Source organism: Malus sylvestris, chromosome 2 (genome assembly GCF_916048215.2).
Source record: "Malus sylvestris chromosome 2, drMalSylv7.2, whole genome shotgun sequence".
NCBI lineage: Eukaryota > Viridiplantae > Streptophyta > Magnoliopsida > Rosales > Rosaceae > Malus > Malus sylvestris.
This window is the reverse complement of record NC_062261.1, coordinates 13,994,751-14,011,029: the sequence shown is the minus strand read 5'-3', so window position 1 is coordinate 14,011,029 and position 16,279 is coordinate 13,994,751. Positions and strand designations below refer to the sequence as shown.

Genomic DNA, 16,279 nt, shown 5'->3' with positions numbered 1-16,279 from the left:
ATTCGGCCTCACGGTTAATAAAAAAGAACGTGTGGCATAGTTAGACGTTTATCTAGACATAAGAGATGCTTGCGTCGCATATTAAGAGCAAACTTGTAAGGCTTTGTAAGCACATGACTAAGTCTTAACGCCAATGGAGCCAATCGTTGAACTCGAAGATGAAACGGCCATGCCAGATGCACCATATGAACGTGTTTTACCTGTGGTCGAAAATGGCCCTGTTAATGCGACCAAGGAGCAAGACATCTTGCTAAATGATCGAAAGGACGAGGGTCGTGACCCGATAGGCCATTTGGTCATCGACAACATGGAATCAGCATGGTCCATGTCTTACCTGCATAATTCCAGTCAACCACATCCCAAGCAAGTTTTTGGATGGCAATATGGTTGTCGAAGAAACTACGCAAATTGATTTCATGGCCACTGAAGAAGCTGAGCCGATTAGTAAGGAGGATAAGCTTAAAGTAGCTTTAGCCGAACTGTTCCCCCGTTTTTTGATCGATAACCTTCACCACTTGAAGCCGTTATATGTAACGGCCCATATTGAAGGGTATCCAATATCCAAAGTTTTTGTTGACTGTGGAGCTGTAGTCAACATCATGCCGATTTCCATTATGAAGGCGTTGCGACGCTCCAAAGATGAGCTCATCCCATCAGGTGTGACAATGAACAGCTTTGTAGACGACATGTCTCAGACTAAATGAGTGTTTTCTCTGAAAGTAAATATCGCAGGTCGAAATCATATGACCGTTTTTTTCATAGTTGATTCAAAGACCGTGTACAATGCTTTGCTCGGTCGTGACTGGATCCACCAGACTGGTTGCATTCCTTCATTGCTATATTAAGTCATCATCTTCTGGGACGATAAATCGGCCGTAGTTCATCTGGCCACGAGGCTTAGGTTGGCCGATCTAGTTGATAATCTTGATTACTGATACAATACAACAAAACAGATGCAGGGCTGCAATTTCATCTATTATGAAACAACTGTTGGCCCATTAGTATACCATTTCCAAACAGCTGAATTCTGGCGTGAACTTAGTAGAGTTCCTTGTTGGATAAGATAACGGCCCAGTCCTGTCCCTTGATCAAGTCTGAGCTGCACCAACTGAGCTCGAAGATAATCGGCCGGAAATCAAAAACCCTTTAGAAGAAATAAATGGTGGAACGATCGATGAACCTCAACCTTTATTTATTAGTGCTTTATTGCCTCAACCCATGACGGCCGAGTTGTGTAAATTACTTGAAGAATTTAAAGATTGTTTCGCTTGGAGCTACCATGAGGTGCCTGGCAATGATTAAACACTGGTCGAACACGAATTGCATATTAAAACCAGTTGTAAACCTTTCTGCCAACCTCCACGACGATTCTCGACCAAAGTTCAGCTTGGCATAAAAGAAGAAATTATTCGACTTTTAAAAGCCGGCTTTATTTGGACAGTTCGATATGACGAATGATTGGTAAATATCGTCCCAGTCTTAAAAGAATAGTGGTGCTTTACGTATTTGCATTGATTTTTATAATCTGAATTTGGAAACTCCCAAAGACGAATATACCATGCCAATTTCATACTTGTTAATTGACGTCATAGCAAACCAAGAGATTCTATCTTTCATGGACGACCATGCGGGTTACAATCAAATTTTCATTGCCGAGGCCGATGTCCACAAAACTGTTTTTCAATGCCCGGTGGCGCTTAGGACCTATGAATGGGTTTTTATACCATTTGGACTTAAGAACGCTACTGCCACATATCAACGTGCCATGAACACCATTTTTCATAACCTGATTGGTTCAATTGTTAAAGTATATATTGATGATGTTGTGGTCAAGTCAAAATGCTGCCGAACACATTTGGATGACCTTCAGTGCACGTTTCTTCGTATGCACCAACATAACCTTAAAATGAACCCTACTACATGTTCCTTTAGCGTATTTGGAGGGAATTTCTTAGGTTTACTCGTACACCATCAAGACATCGAGGTAGATTAGAACAAGGCTCGTGCAATCATCGATGCTCCACCCCTAACAACCAAGAAGCAATTACCATCATTGCTCGGAAAAATCAATTTCTTTTACCGTTTTATTTCCAACTTGGCAGGAAAGATGAAGGCTTTCTCCACGTTCCTAAAACTCAAAGATTCCAATCGATTCAAGTGGCGAGAAGAACATCGGGATGCTTTTACACAAATCAAGGTCTCAAAAAGCTGTCAAATGACTAGTTTTGGCCGATTTCCTTGCCCAACATCCTTCACCATATGGATTTGGGGGCAACGACGTTGGAATCGGCATGGTCATAACCCACGACAAATTTTTTACGATGTATTTCGATGGGTCCAGTACCACACAACAATTTTTTGACGATGTATTTCAGCCAGGGTTGACATTATCATCCAATCGCCCAACCATTACAGATGCTATTTTTCTCTCAAGCTAGGTTTGATTGTACGAACAATCAGGCTGAATACAAAGCCTTCGCCATCGACCTTAATATTCTTCACAACTTGAAGGTCGCCCGTGTATCCGTCCTCGGTGATTCATGACTTGTGATTAACCAGCTCAATGAGACTTTCCGTTGCATGAGTTGTACTATGACACCTTATCATATGGTCGCCAGCTATGTAGTCGAATAATTTGCATTCAAATATATCTATCGTTGTTAGAATACTGATGCATATGAGTTGGCTTAAATAGCCTATGGCGCAGAACTCTTGGGGGGCGAGGTAGGCCAGGTCGTACAATAGATCGGCATTTATACCCGACTTTGGTTAATCAACAAGTTCTCAAACTGGACGACGTAATTATGACATGAGTTATGTCTTTGCCTTCGTTACTTGAAGGAGAAGCTCCTATATACATCTGTGCGGTCGGGACGTTGCTAGATGATAGGAGAAGATCAATTATACGATACCTTAATGATTCTAGTGGTAAGCAAGGCCACAAGACAAGGGTACACGCTACAAATTATATAGTATATCTGAATGAGTTGTATCGAAAGGGTAAGGACAATTTGTTGCTATTATGTCTCGGCCCCGAAGAGGCCGCCCAAGCTATTACAGAGGTGCATGAAGGAATATGTGGTGCCCATCAATCGGGCCCCAAAATGTGTTGGTTGCTCCGCCGACATGGATATTTTTGGCCAAGTATTTTAAAAGATTGCATATAATATGCACGAAGTTGTTTACAATGTCAAATCCATAGACCTATCCAGAGAGTCCCAACCGAACTTCTTCATTCGATCCATAGTGTATGGCCGTTTGGAGGATGGCCCAAGAATGTAATTGGCAAAATCACGCCGTCATTTGGATCGGCAAACCATGCATGGATACTTGTAATGACTGATTACTTCACCAAGTTGGTGGAAGCAAGATCGTACGCCGAGTTAACGTCCAAAAAAATTTGCAATTTCATAGAGGAAAACATTGTGACAAGATTCGACATGCCAGAGACGATTATCATAGACAATAGCACAATTTTTACAGCCGATAGGTTTAAAGAGTAAACGACAGGTTTGAAAATTTGGCTCGAATTTGATATTGAACTTCGCATAACTAGCAGTCTTGTCTTCAGGCTCTAGAACTCGAAGGCCGAGACTTGTTCCTTCCTCGGCCGCCGTCGCAAGATCAAGAAGTCAGCAGCGCACCCAACGCCACATCAACACATATTTTACTTTCTGGCCGAACTCAGTCGACAAGTTGGCACACCCCGCATTTGACCGAAGGATGTAGTTAGCTTATCAATTACTCGGCTTGCGTGCCACATAGGCTAGGTAGTTTTTAGGGTCAAAAGAGCAGTTGGGCTCACGTTCCTTTGACGACAAGGCTGCAATGCTGGGTATCAATTAGGGGTGGGTTCGGTTCAAATTGGTTCGGTTTTTTGCCAAAATCGAAACCAAACCGAAATTTCTGTTCGGTTCATTTTGTTTTCGGTTTTTTCGGTTCGGTTTTTTCCAGTTCGATTTCGGTTTCTTGTTTTTTTTTTCAAAAAATGAAAAACATTGAAATTTTAAGTTTTAACATCTCCAACACAATCATAACATAAGCATTCTAACTAGAATCAAAGACAATGAAAATAAACATTTAAAGTTGAACTAAAATAATCAATCAAGTCTTCCAAAGTCCAAACTAACAACCTCACAACACAAAAATCGTACAAATGACTTAGAAAAGTTAAATTGTAGGATGTTGTTCAAAGATCAGGGTTGTTTGCTTGTAACTGCATGTTGACAACTTGATTAGTAAAAGTAATGCGTGGGTAGATTTATTTAGTGTGTGTTGGATTCTTTTCCATCACAAATTACGCAAGTAATCTACCCGAAATAAATGTTTATGGATTCTGTTACATGTTATATGAGAGTAGATTTGGAAAAGAAAGCTGAGGCAGAAGTAGACAGTGCTATGGAGATGGATGTAGGTACTTCAGGAGGAGGTTTGGTTCCGGAACCTTATATGAGGGAGAAATAATAGGTTAGGGTTTAGAGTTTTTATAGGCCTTTTTTAATATTTTGAGTTTAGAGTTTGGCAACACATTGGATTTAGCACATTTTAACTTACAAATTGGGTTTAGAAAATAATACCCAAAATAAATAATTAAATAAAAAATTAATTTAATTAATTTGGTTCGGTTTCTAGATCACTAAAACCGAACCGAACCAAAAGAATTCGGTTCGGTTCAGTTTTTTCGTTTGGTTCGGTTTTTTCGGTTTCGATTCGGTTTTTTCGGTTTTTGGTTTTTTGAACCCACCCCTGGTATGAATTGCAATCAGCTTGTCACTTGCGGCAAGTGGGGCATGTGAAAGAAGCCTTGCTTCCTTTTATTTATTTATTTTTTTTTTAACCCTATATGCAGTAACAGAGTCAGAAATTTATGTATGAGAGAGTCTCTCACATATATAGGCAATTTAAACATAGAACATGATAAATTGAAGTAATTTGCATAAAAAACGAAAGATTCTAAATCAATAGAGAGAATTAAAAATATTGCACAAACCCAGAAACTTAAATATGAGGAATATAAGTTAAAGCCAAAGAAAAGTTGATAGAATATGGAAGGAAAGTGAAGATTGCACCATAATAAGAGTGATAAAGAGAAAAGAGTTTGCATTTGGAACATACTTGAATTTTAAGAGTATTAGATTGATATACGACACCATTGATTTGTTATAGTAGCAAGAAAAAAAAAAGCAGGATGAGCCAGAGACCCTTCTGATCCTTAAACGGCTTCGTCACCGTCGACACATGGTCTAAACATGTCTCATACTCATAACGTCATCAATTTAATTGAGGATTAAATAGTGATACAACTCGCTGATATAGATTAATATGATTTCATACTACCCAACTCATCTTGAAAATAATAATATGAAAAGTGTGAAATGTAATTAGCCCGAATAATAAAGATGAGCCGATGGGGTTGAAGCCCGTAGTAAAAATGCAAACTGGGTTTGAAGTATATGAGCCCGAAGAGGAAGTGTAATCCAGCCAAGGCCCAAGACTGTCAAAAAAATATCATATGGGAGCAAAACGAAGTTCAAAGACTTTCCTCTACATGTCGGCCCCACACAAGGACCTCATGATTGAGTTTGTATCAGAATTAGACACGCGCCTTGGCTCGCAGCTCTTGCCTTGTACTCTCCCTCCCGACGTACAATATTATCAGAACGAGAGTGGCGCCAACCATGCATCCCCTCACATCAGATCGGGCCTCTCCTCCTCCCCTGTAATTTTCTCAAACCCTTCTGTTTCTCCTTTATAATTTTCACTTTGATTTATGTGAAAATGTGGGGTTGTGGATACTAATGGTTTTGTGCGAATTGGGGTTTTAGATTTTAACATAAAACTTAAAAGAGAGAGTTGGATTTTTTATTAGAGTTAGAAATTTATAGGGTAAATTGTGTTCGTTCCGTCATGATTTGGAACATTTTTTTAGGATGATATTGGACTTAATTACCCTTTATTTTAATTAATTTTAAGTATAACAAGTGTGGTATAAGCATCATACCTAATTATTTGTAGAAAAAATATTATGAATGTTAGTAGGACGTGATATAGTAGTAGCTCTACAGCACTGTTTAGTTAGAAATTAAGTTACTACTCATTTTCATTCGCTCTATAACTTTAATTTCATTATCCAAACCGTTTTCTTTTAGGTCATAAATCAAGGATCATTCCGGTAAATATTAACCTAACCATAAATCATTTAGTTATTTGATTGTCGTCTTCAACAAATATTTTTTTTACAACACTGTTTGCTTATTCATGTAGTAACAGTCAGATAACTAATATTTTTTTATTTAAGTGAAATTTGTACAAAGATGATCATATTTCAAAATGACAAATTCACATCATCATCAGGATTATTGTGAAGCAGATCAGTTGGCTTAACCTAGTTATTGACTCAGTGATAAATTAACTTACTAACAAGTTAGCGTTTTTGTATATAGAATATACAAATTATCTTTTACTCTTGAAGTTTAAAGATTTATGAAAATGTTTTTATTGTTATATATGGTTTAGGAAAGTGAATAATTTTGTTCTTCTTAATTGACTTTCATATATTTCAGATTCATTTCATATTAGGAAGCTGGCTGCATTGTGAGCTGCCAACAGGTGGAGCACTAAACATTACAAGTCTCTCATCATATCTAAACCCAACCACAAATGCACCAAACTTCCTGCTTAAACTCATCCAGAGTAGTCCAACATCCCTAGTCCTCATCCTTGACCTGCCTCCAAGAAAAGACCTAGTCCTCCACCATGACTACCTCCAAACATTTATCAAGACACCCAATTGGACACACCTCGGTAGAAGCTTGAGAAACTTGTTGAGGTTAAACCCTACTTCTCTTCCTCGCTATACATCTGAGGCATAGTGTTTCCAAAGACGATTTTGGTTTGGATAGAAGCGGAGGTTGGCAGGCAGGGAAAAGGCTTGAAGGAGATTATAGAAAACTATGCGAGTCCTGTTAGAATCTTATAGACTATGATCTCAATTTTGGAAAGATGTAACGAAAATGGTGATGAAAGGTTTATTGGATTTTCATAGACATTGCAGAAAGAGAATGTTCCTCACAGAATTGCTTGCATTCATTCACACCTCACACCAAACGTGTGTGAGAGGGTATATTACAGTTAGAAAGAGAGAAAGAGAGAGATATTCTTTCTTTCCATTACAATCAAATCCAGCCATTCATGTAATTTACCCTATAAGATAGTTACATGTGTAAACACAAATCACTAACTCTAAAATTACATCTTAGCTGCACATTTGGACTGTGATCCAACAACTCACATTAAGACTGGAAAACTAAGACTTAATCAAATACATTGCTATAACTGAAGGATTGTCATATATGATTTGTGTTGGTTCAACTTGTTCTTCACCAAAATCTGAGAGTACAAACCTCAACCAGATTGCTTATGCAGTGGCTTCTACTACACTACCATATTCTGCAATTGAGAGAGCAACACTACTTTGCTTGATTGATGCCCAAGAAAATACTCTAGAACCAAGATTAAATGCATATCTAGAGGTAATCTTCATGTCATCCTCACTCCCTGACCAGTAACTATCACAATAGCCAATTATCAATGTTTTTTCCCCTTTTCATAGGCCATTTCATAGTCAAGTGTACCTTGAATGTACCTTAGCGCCCTCTTGTCTGTTCCCATATGTTTTCTGGTAGGGTTATGTATGAATATGGCTAACAGACTTACTGTAAACATGATATCTAGCCTTGTAGCAATTAAATATAAGAGACTCCCAACAATCTATCTATACACACTTTCATCATCTTGTTCACTTCCATCAACTTTAGATAGTTTTTCATTCATTGCAAGAGGAGTAGCAACAACCTTGCAATCCCTAAGACCAAATTTATCCAATAAAGTCTTTGCATATTTCTTCTAGTGCAAGAAAATGCAAGATTCAGTTTGTAGAACACCTAATCCCAATAAGTGATGCAGCAATCCAAGGTCAGTCATTTCATATTATCTCATCATCTCAGTTTTGAACTCCATCATCAAATCTTGTGAACTCCTTGTGTAGATGATATCATCTACATACAATGACATAATGAGTATTCCACTTTCATAGGTCTTGATATATAGTGTTGCCTCACTAGGACTTCTATGAAAATTAGCCTTAGTGAAATAGGAGTTGATCTCTTCATACCAAGCTCTTGAAGCTTATTTATGGCCATACAATGCCTTCTTGAGTCTGTAAACTTTATCTTCCTTGTTTTTAATTACAAACCAGGAGGTTGATCAATATATACCTTTTCATGTAATACTCCATTTAGAAATGCTAACTTTACATCCAATTGAAACAGTTTTCACCCTTTATGTGCAACAAGTGTCCTAATTGTATCAAGCCTTGCAACTGGGGCAAAGGTTTCATTGAAATCTACCTCTTACTTCTTAGAATAGCCCTTTGCAACCAACCTTGCTTTGTTTTTCTGCACTGAGCTATCAAGATTCAATTTGGTTTTGTAAACCCATTTGGCACCAATCACTAGTTTATCAGATGGTCTACTAACCAACTCCCAAGTATTATTATTCTCTATCATTGTAATTTAATTCTCCATTGCTCTCTGCCATGCTTCAACCTTAGCAACATCTTCAAAAGGTTCAGGCTCAATAATGCACATGTTGCACTTCTCATACACTTATGCAATACTTTTGTACTTAAGTGGAGTATGATCAAAATCTTATAAACTAGGACCTCGACTTTGTTCTGTAGCACCTGTCTCAATTTGTGATTCTTCATAACTTCTAGATAACATATCATGCATTTCTGATATCATAACTTGATCTAAACTTAATTCACAAATCTTCCTTTCATTCTTAGTGGACATTTCAGCAAGTGGAATTGAAATACTTCTTTCTTCTTGTCCACTCCAATCCCAGCATGCTTCTTCATTAAACACTACATCGTTGGAGATAATAACTATTCCAGATTCAATGTTGTGCAACTTATAGCCCTTTTCACAGCTTCCATATCTTAGAAATACACATCCTGTGCTAGATAAATCAAGTTTTTGCCTCTGTTGTTCTGGAACATGTGCATAGCACAGTCAATCAAACACTCTCAAGTGATTAATCCCTGGCTTTCTTCCACTCTAAGCTTCAAATGGGGTTTTCTTCTTTCCAAAGCTTTAGTTGGACTTCTGTTTAAAACATACACAACAGTGTTAATTGCTTCAACCCAAAACTCTAGTGGTATATTCTTTTCGAACATCATACACTTAACCCTTTCCACAATGGTCATGTTCTTTCTTTCAGCCACCCCATTCTGCTATGGTGAATAGGCCACTGTGAGTTGTCTCTCAATTCCCATTTCTTCATAAAACCTATTGAACTCCATGGATATATACTCTCCCCCTCTGTCACTTCTCAATTTCTTCAACTTATAATCACTTTGCAATTCAACAATAGCTTTAAACTTCTTAAATACATTGAACACTTCAGATTTGTGTCTTAAGAAATAAACCCAACACATCCAAGTACAATAATAAAGGTGAGAAAGTACCTATTTTCAGCTTTTGTAACAGTTTGCATTGGTCCACAAACATCAGTGTATACCAATTCCAGAGGGATAATTAATAGCTCTACTTGTTGTTTTTCTTAGAAAAGTATCTCTGCAATGTTTCCCAAGAATGCAGCCTTCACACACTTCCTTGGTGTTCTTGATCTTTGGAAATCCAAGCACCATTTCTTGCTCCTGAAGTAACTTCAAACTATTCACATTTAAGTGTCCCATGCTTCTATGCCAGATCAATGTTGACTTACTCAGATCTATCCTCAAAGCAAAGTGTAAGTAAGTCTGAAGCTTCAAAGGAAAACTTATGTTTCCTTTCATTGGTACTTTAGCAACCAAATTGGAAAGAGTGTAGTCATCATAAATCTCAACCTTGTTGTCCCAAAAAATTAGAAAATATCTATGCTCCATCATGTGCCCTACACTGAGTAGATTCTCCTGTAAACAAGAGACTAGCATAACTTCCCTAATATATCTTCTTCCCATTTTAATGTAAACCACTATGCTTCTTTTTCCAATAACATTGACTAGTTGTCATGTGCCCATTTCTACCTTTGCAGTTATGCTTCTATCAATATCAACTAGCACATATTCTCTGCCATTCATGTGGTTACTACAACCACTATCCCCATACCACACACCTTCAATAGACTTCATATTAACTGCATTACTGGTATAAAACATAGTTGGAGTAGAGGTGACCTGAGTTGCATAATTCAGTTGCTGAACATTTTTCTTGTTGTTGCAGTCCCTTGCAATATAACCAATTTTCCCACAACTGTGACATTTAGGTTTGCCTTTAAGAAAACATTCACCATAATGATACTTATCACAGTACCTGCAAGAATTTCTACCACTATCAGCATTTGTAATTTGCTTCCCAAATTGACAAGTAGGCTTTTGATTCCATTTTTTGAATTTTGGTTTCCAATTTTTGTGGTATTGATTGTTTTGATTTCCAGAAGGATTGGTATGCTTGGGGTTTACACTGAGACTAGCAAAACCTCTTTCACTTTTGTTCTCACTATGCTTCTGCAGCCTTTGTGCAAAGCTCTTCAACAAGGCAATAACTTCTTGAACCTCAATCACATCTATATCCTTTGAATGCTCAATCACATAACATATAGGATCATATGCAGAGGGCAAGCTAATTAACATTTTCTACACAATTCTCTCTCTAGACAATTTCTCTCCATAGCTTCTTATTTGATTAACCAGATTAAATAGTTTTGTAAGATAAACAGACAAGGACTCATCATCTCTCATTCTGGTATATTCGAATTCACTACGAAGACCTTGTAATTTAACACTTCTAACATGTTTATCACCATGAAATTCTTGCATTAAGACATCCCATGCTCCATTCAAAGTTTCTTCGTGAGACATTCGAGGAAATATCTCATCAGAAACAGTTCCCTAAATCAGCCCCAAAGCTTTGGCATCCTTCATAAGCTTCTCCGTGAGAGTCATCGTCCCAACATCACTAGATTCTTCTTTCTCCTTCTTCTTTGCATCATATTCATCATCTCTCTTCGAATCTGAGCACTCTAACCCTTTTTCAACAAACTCTTGTAAACCATAAGATTTCAAGACAGTCTTCATCCTTATACTCTAGAATTCATAGTTCTCACCTTTGAAAATCGACGCTCTTAGCTCACCACCTCCAAATCCTTCCATGTTAGACACGGATCGCGCAAGCAATTTCTTTGAGTTTCATACCGTTTTCTTCACAGATTCAAACACCTAGTATCAAGCCATCTAACCTGGCTTTGAAGCCATGTTAGAATCTTAAAGACTATGATCTCAATTTTGGAAAGATGTAACGAAGATGGTGATGAAAGGTTTTCTGGATTTTCACAGAGATTGCAAAGAGAGAATGTTCCTCGCAAAATTGCTTGCATTCATTCACACCTCACACCAAACATGTGTGAGAGGGTATATTACCATTAGAGAGAGAGAGCTCTCTTTTTCCATTACAATCAAATCCAGCCATTCATGTAATTTACCCTATAAGATAGTTACAAGTGTAAACACAAATCACTAACTCTAAGATTACATCTTAGCTGCACATTTAGACTGTGATCCAACAGCTCACACACTACAAGAAAACATGGCTTTTGTGACGACCAACATTCGTCACATAAATATGAAAAATCCTCACATTTGACTATATGTGACGAAATTTCAGCGTCACAATTAGCTTCACCTATGTAGCGTCATCGATAGTTTAAGCGACGAATATTGGAGTCGCCACATATTTTCCTTTTACGTGACGCTTCTTCCGTGACTTATTATTCTAACATGTGACGAAATTAGCATCACAAATTACAAAATTCAGTGACCTATGTTTTTCGTCTCATATCATACTTATAAGTGATGTATTTTGGGTCACTCAATATGATCCCAGAATTATATAATTATACTAAGTGACGCTGAAATCGTCACATATTCTTTTGATGGGTGAAGCGGCTTATGTCACATATGTTATAATCAAATAACTATTTAGGAATAATATTTGAGGAATCCATTACTTATTTGTGTTTCATAATCTAGAATAGCAACTCATAACAATTATAAGGTAATACTTCCCATTTTCATTAATCAACAATTAAACCATATAAGTTTGAATATGTTCAACAACTATACATCCAACATAATAACATAAACATCCCAAAATCAATCTAACCCATGGTGACCTATCTTAATAATAACAATTTGTGAAGAAGGGTACCAAGGCCTATACATGGACCGTTTAAGGTACTAACTAACAAAACAAAAGTCTAAGACATATTGAGGTGCTAACAAAAAGGTCTACCATGTGCATACTTAACTAATACAAAAGACATAATTGAAATCATTCTTCTTCCAAGTCATGTTCTTCTAGTTCAGGATAAACATTTTCACTAGATGGGTTATTACCACTAGATTCCTTCGAGTTGTTGTTGGTCTGCCCCTAACTTGCAACAAAAAAAGCCATAATTTTTTTTATGCCAAGGTTTCATCATCATTTTGTAAATCCAACTGAGCTCTCAATTGTTCATTTTCCTATTGCAATTTGAGGAAACCATCTGATAGAATCTTGATCTGATCTCTCATATCAGTTAACTCAGAACTTGAAGCCATAGAAGAAACACAACTAAAGGTATCTGTACGAGGAAAAAGACCTACACCATTAACAGATTTTCCCTTCCTTCCAAGGTTCTCAGCCATGATTCCAAATTCATCTTCCAATGGTACTTGTATGGAATCGAATATAGTACCCTCAGGCGCTTTTTGGATTAGTTTCTCCCTAACTTCATCATTCTTTTTCTTCATGTTATCCTTTCATATTAAAATACAAACAAATAAGTTTCTTTGTTTCAAACAAATAAGTTTCTTTGTTTCAAACAAATCAGCCAAAATATGCTCAAGAAAACACTACTTAAATACTTGGATATGATCCTGAACTAATGTAAAAGCAAACCATTGGGTATAAACTGTCTTACATATGATTTTGTAGTTTATGCTTCAATGTGTTTTACATAGGATTAGGCAACATACAACGTATAACCTTTAAAGTAGTTTATGTTTGAATGTATGTTAGGTATAACCTTTCATCTTCTAGCTAGTTATATTAAGTTTTTTTTTCAATTCAATCTTGCATGTTCACTTTATTTGTGTTTCCTAAGTTGTATCATGTCAAATTTGATTTTTTTAATCTCTATCTCCCTTAAAATGACACAAATGATAAGTCCGTGAATGACTTACATATTTGTCCCGGGCAACATCATTTATCCATTGACCATTCTTGTCTTTATGGAGAGCCCGCCAATTGTCAATCACAGATAATGGATTTCCTTTCTGCTCAATAATGCAAAAACATACATTAGAATATGTACATTAAATAATGAGTGTAATAAGTAATTTAATTTCATTACCATCTGGGCCTTCCTAGCATGTTGGATAAATGGCCTTGCCCCTCCTTTGTGGTGATACTTATGTTTCTTCCTATTAATAGCATTTTGCTTTGAAAGCTCATACATTACACATTTGGTACATGACATACAAAAGAAGATTTAGTTAGCTATACATGTGTACAATTTGGAAAGTTTCAAGCTCTCAAACTTGTCATATATAACGTCATGTATTTCAGTTATACATATTCATTCACCTTAGAGGGCTATCTCACCTCACCTTCTATACTCTCTCGGTTAACAATGTTAGAAACATCACAAGCTAAGGAGAGAGAAACATATAAACACCGAACTTAAGAAAATTGAATGGAAGATACTCTTTCTGCTACCAAGGGCATTAGGCTAACACAGTTGGTCAGATGAGTATATGATAACCATTTTCAAACATTAAATTTTAACTCTAAATTACCTAACTGTCAAGAAGTAACAATAAACAAACTTCAGATTTTAACTCAAAATTACCTAATTGTAGAGAAGTAAAACTCAATTTAACCACAAGGTGAAATTCATTAATGCATGTTACGATATTTTTATTTCAAATATGGCTATTGAAACTATTAGACGATATGGGGTGACTGATGCTGCATATAACTGATGTTCCATGACTGATGCTGCATACATATGGGGTGACTGATTATTAGACGATATGGGGTAACTGATGCTGCATATGACTGAAGCTGCATACTGACTGATTATTAGATGATATGGGGTGACTGATCCTTCATATGACTAATACTGCATAACTGATGCTGCATATGATTGATGTTGCATAACTGATGTTGCATACTGACTGATTATTAGATGCTATGGGGTGACTAATACTGCATATGACTGATGCTACATAACTGATAATGCATACATATGGGGTGACTAATGCTGCATATGACCGATGCTACATACTGGCTGATTATTAGACAATATGGGGTGATTGATGTTGCTAGATTTTATGTTTCCTTTTTCCATGGGATTCTCTATTAAGTCTAATCCTTTAATTTGAGGAAGATTGACATCTAGATGACTTGTTGATAGTTGTGTGCAAGCTACTTGCTGCACTCCCTTAATTTAAGGAGTGACAACTTTAGGGTTTATTGGGTTAGTAGGATTTGCCAAGGTAGGGTTGCTTGTAACCTTCTACCTCATTATATATCCCCCCTTGTACATTCAATCAATCTATGAAAAATACATTCAAACAAACTTAAAATTTCCACAGAAACAGAGGTTATATTACCTTTGCTATATTCCTAATTCTAACCTAATTAAATAGGTGTTTGAGCATATTTGAAAATTACAAGTAAAAAAGTGTGTGGCTGTATAACCAAGTAAGCTAAGATACATAAATCCTATCCTTAACAAAATATATATGTTATAGACAAACAACATGAGATCTTAATCACACTCAAAGAAACAAAATTCATTTAAAACAAACAGTTGAAACACTAATCGGTGGCCTACAAAATGACACTAAGCAAATGAGTTCTATAAGAACAAATCAGATGAATAAAGCCACCAACTACAAGACAGGAAAAATACGAAACAAAAAGTAACAAAGCCAAGATGCAGAAATTTTAGCCATAAATACTGAATTTAAAGAACGAACACGAAAAATGTCTATGCATTTCACTTTGTAAGGATTAACCAGCCTACAACTAAAATGAAAATGAAGAAGCATATAAGGTACGAGCTAGAATGCAAGAGTTATAACTAGAAACACTGTGTTCGAAGAACACGACAAGTCACAATTTCACATTGGAAAATTAAGCAGATGACAACCAAAATGAAATGAAGCATAAAAGGTTAGAGGTTCTGACTATAAAAATTGAATTTGTGGAACACGACAAGAAGTTTTCATGTTGAAAGAATTGGTTTCTAACTTGGATTTATACTAGAAAAGATTGTATAGAATACATACAAAAAAGAGTGTAGTATTGTAAACATTATCACATAACCAATCCCAATGACTCTTTGGTCTCCCATTCCATATCATATCATTTGGAAGCTTATCTCATCCTCTCGCAGGTGTTCCACATGACAAGTAGTGTAGATGCAACCGGTGCCTAAATTGAGAGTACAACTTTGCCATCTTCTTGTCAACATATTCAATAATTTTCGGATGGGATAAGTCCACAACAAATAATACCTATTGTTAAACATAAATATATGCAAGTGAGTGCTTGAAATTACAATGAATAAATTGAATTAAATTCAAAACTCACAAGCAACTTCTCTTGTAGTTTCTTCTTTCTGAAGCTGAGACCTTAAACCATCTCTCATAGCAAACCGGTGAATAAGTCCGAACAATATTCCCTATCTCGGACGTGAAAAACCTAACACAACTGGATCACTTGGAACTTGATGTTTAAAATCAAAGATGATTGGCATCTTCAGCCCATTATTGGCCTCTGAAATATCATGGACGCCTTTCCCACATGACTTTCCACGAGTAATCTTTTTTGCAAAAAAATCAAAATCTGTCTCTAGAAAAATATACGTATCTCTAATCAATGTAATGTGTTGTTTAAAACTACGTTAATAAGGAAAAAGTAAATAATTGTAACTACCTTTCTTACCTGGGTTAGTGTTTGTTGGCAAAGGTGCATGTGGTGATGGAAGAGGTGTTGGTGGAGGAGGTAGTGGATGAGGTGCAAGTGCATCATTTGGAGGAGGAGGTAAGGGATCCCTCACCCGCTTCACCCTCTTTCCTCGCGGAAGTGCAGGTGATGGTGGAGGTGGTGGTGGTGGAGGAGGTGGTGGTGGCGGAGGAGGTGGTGGTGGCAGTGTAAATGCATCA

At 36.7% G+C, this 16,279-nt stretch overlaps 1 protein-coding gene and 1 pseudogene across 1 annotated transcript; one reads left to right on the top strand and one right to left on the bottom strand.

Annotated features, from left to right (window-relative positions):
• The first annotated feature begins 133 nt into the window (after window positions 1-133).
• The window catches only part of LOC126601439 (red chlorophyll catabolite reductase, chloroplastic-like), a 36,501-nt pseudogene continuing 20,355 nt past the window's right edge, over window positions 134-16,279 (top strand).
• Window positions 12,215-15,808, bottom strand: LOC126587103 (uncharacterized). The gene is made up of 5 exons (XM_050252079.1): window positions 15,705-15,808; window positions 15,401-15,628; window positions 13,456-13,542; window positions 13,286-13,378; window positions 12,215-12,859 (listed from the first exon to the last, which is right to left on the bottom strand). Exons 2-5 carry the CDS (start codon window positions 15,473-15,475, stop codon window positions 12,584-12,586), a joined length of 531 nt encoding a protein of 176 aa, XP_050108036.1. The 5' UTR covers window positions 15,476-15,628; window positions 15,705-15,808; the 3' UTR covers window positions 12,215-12,583.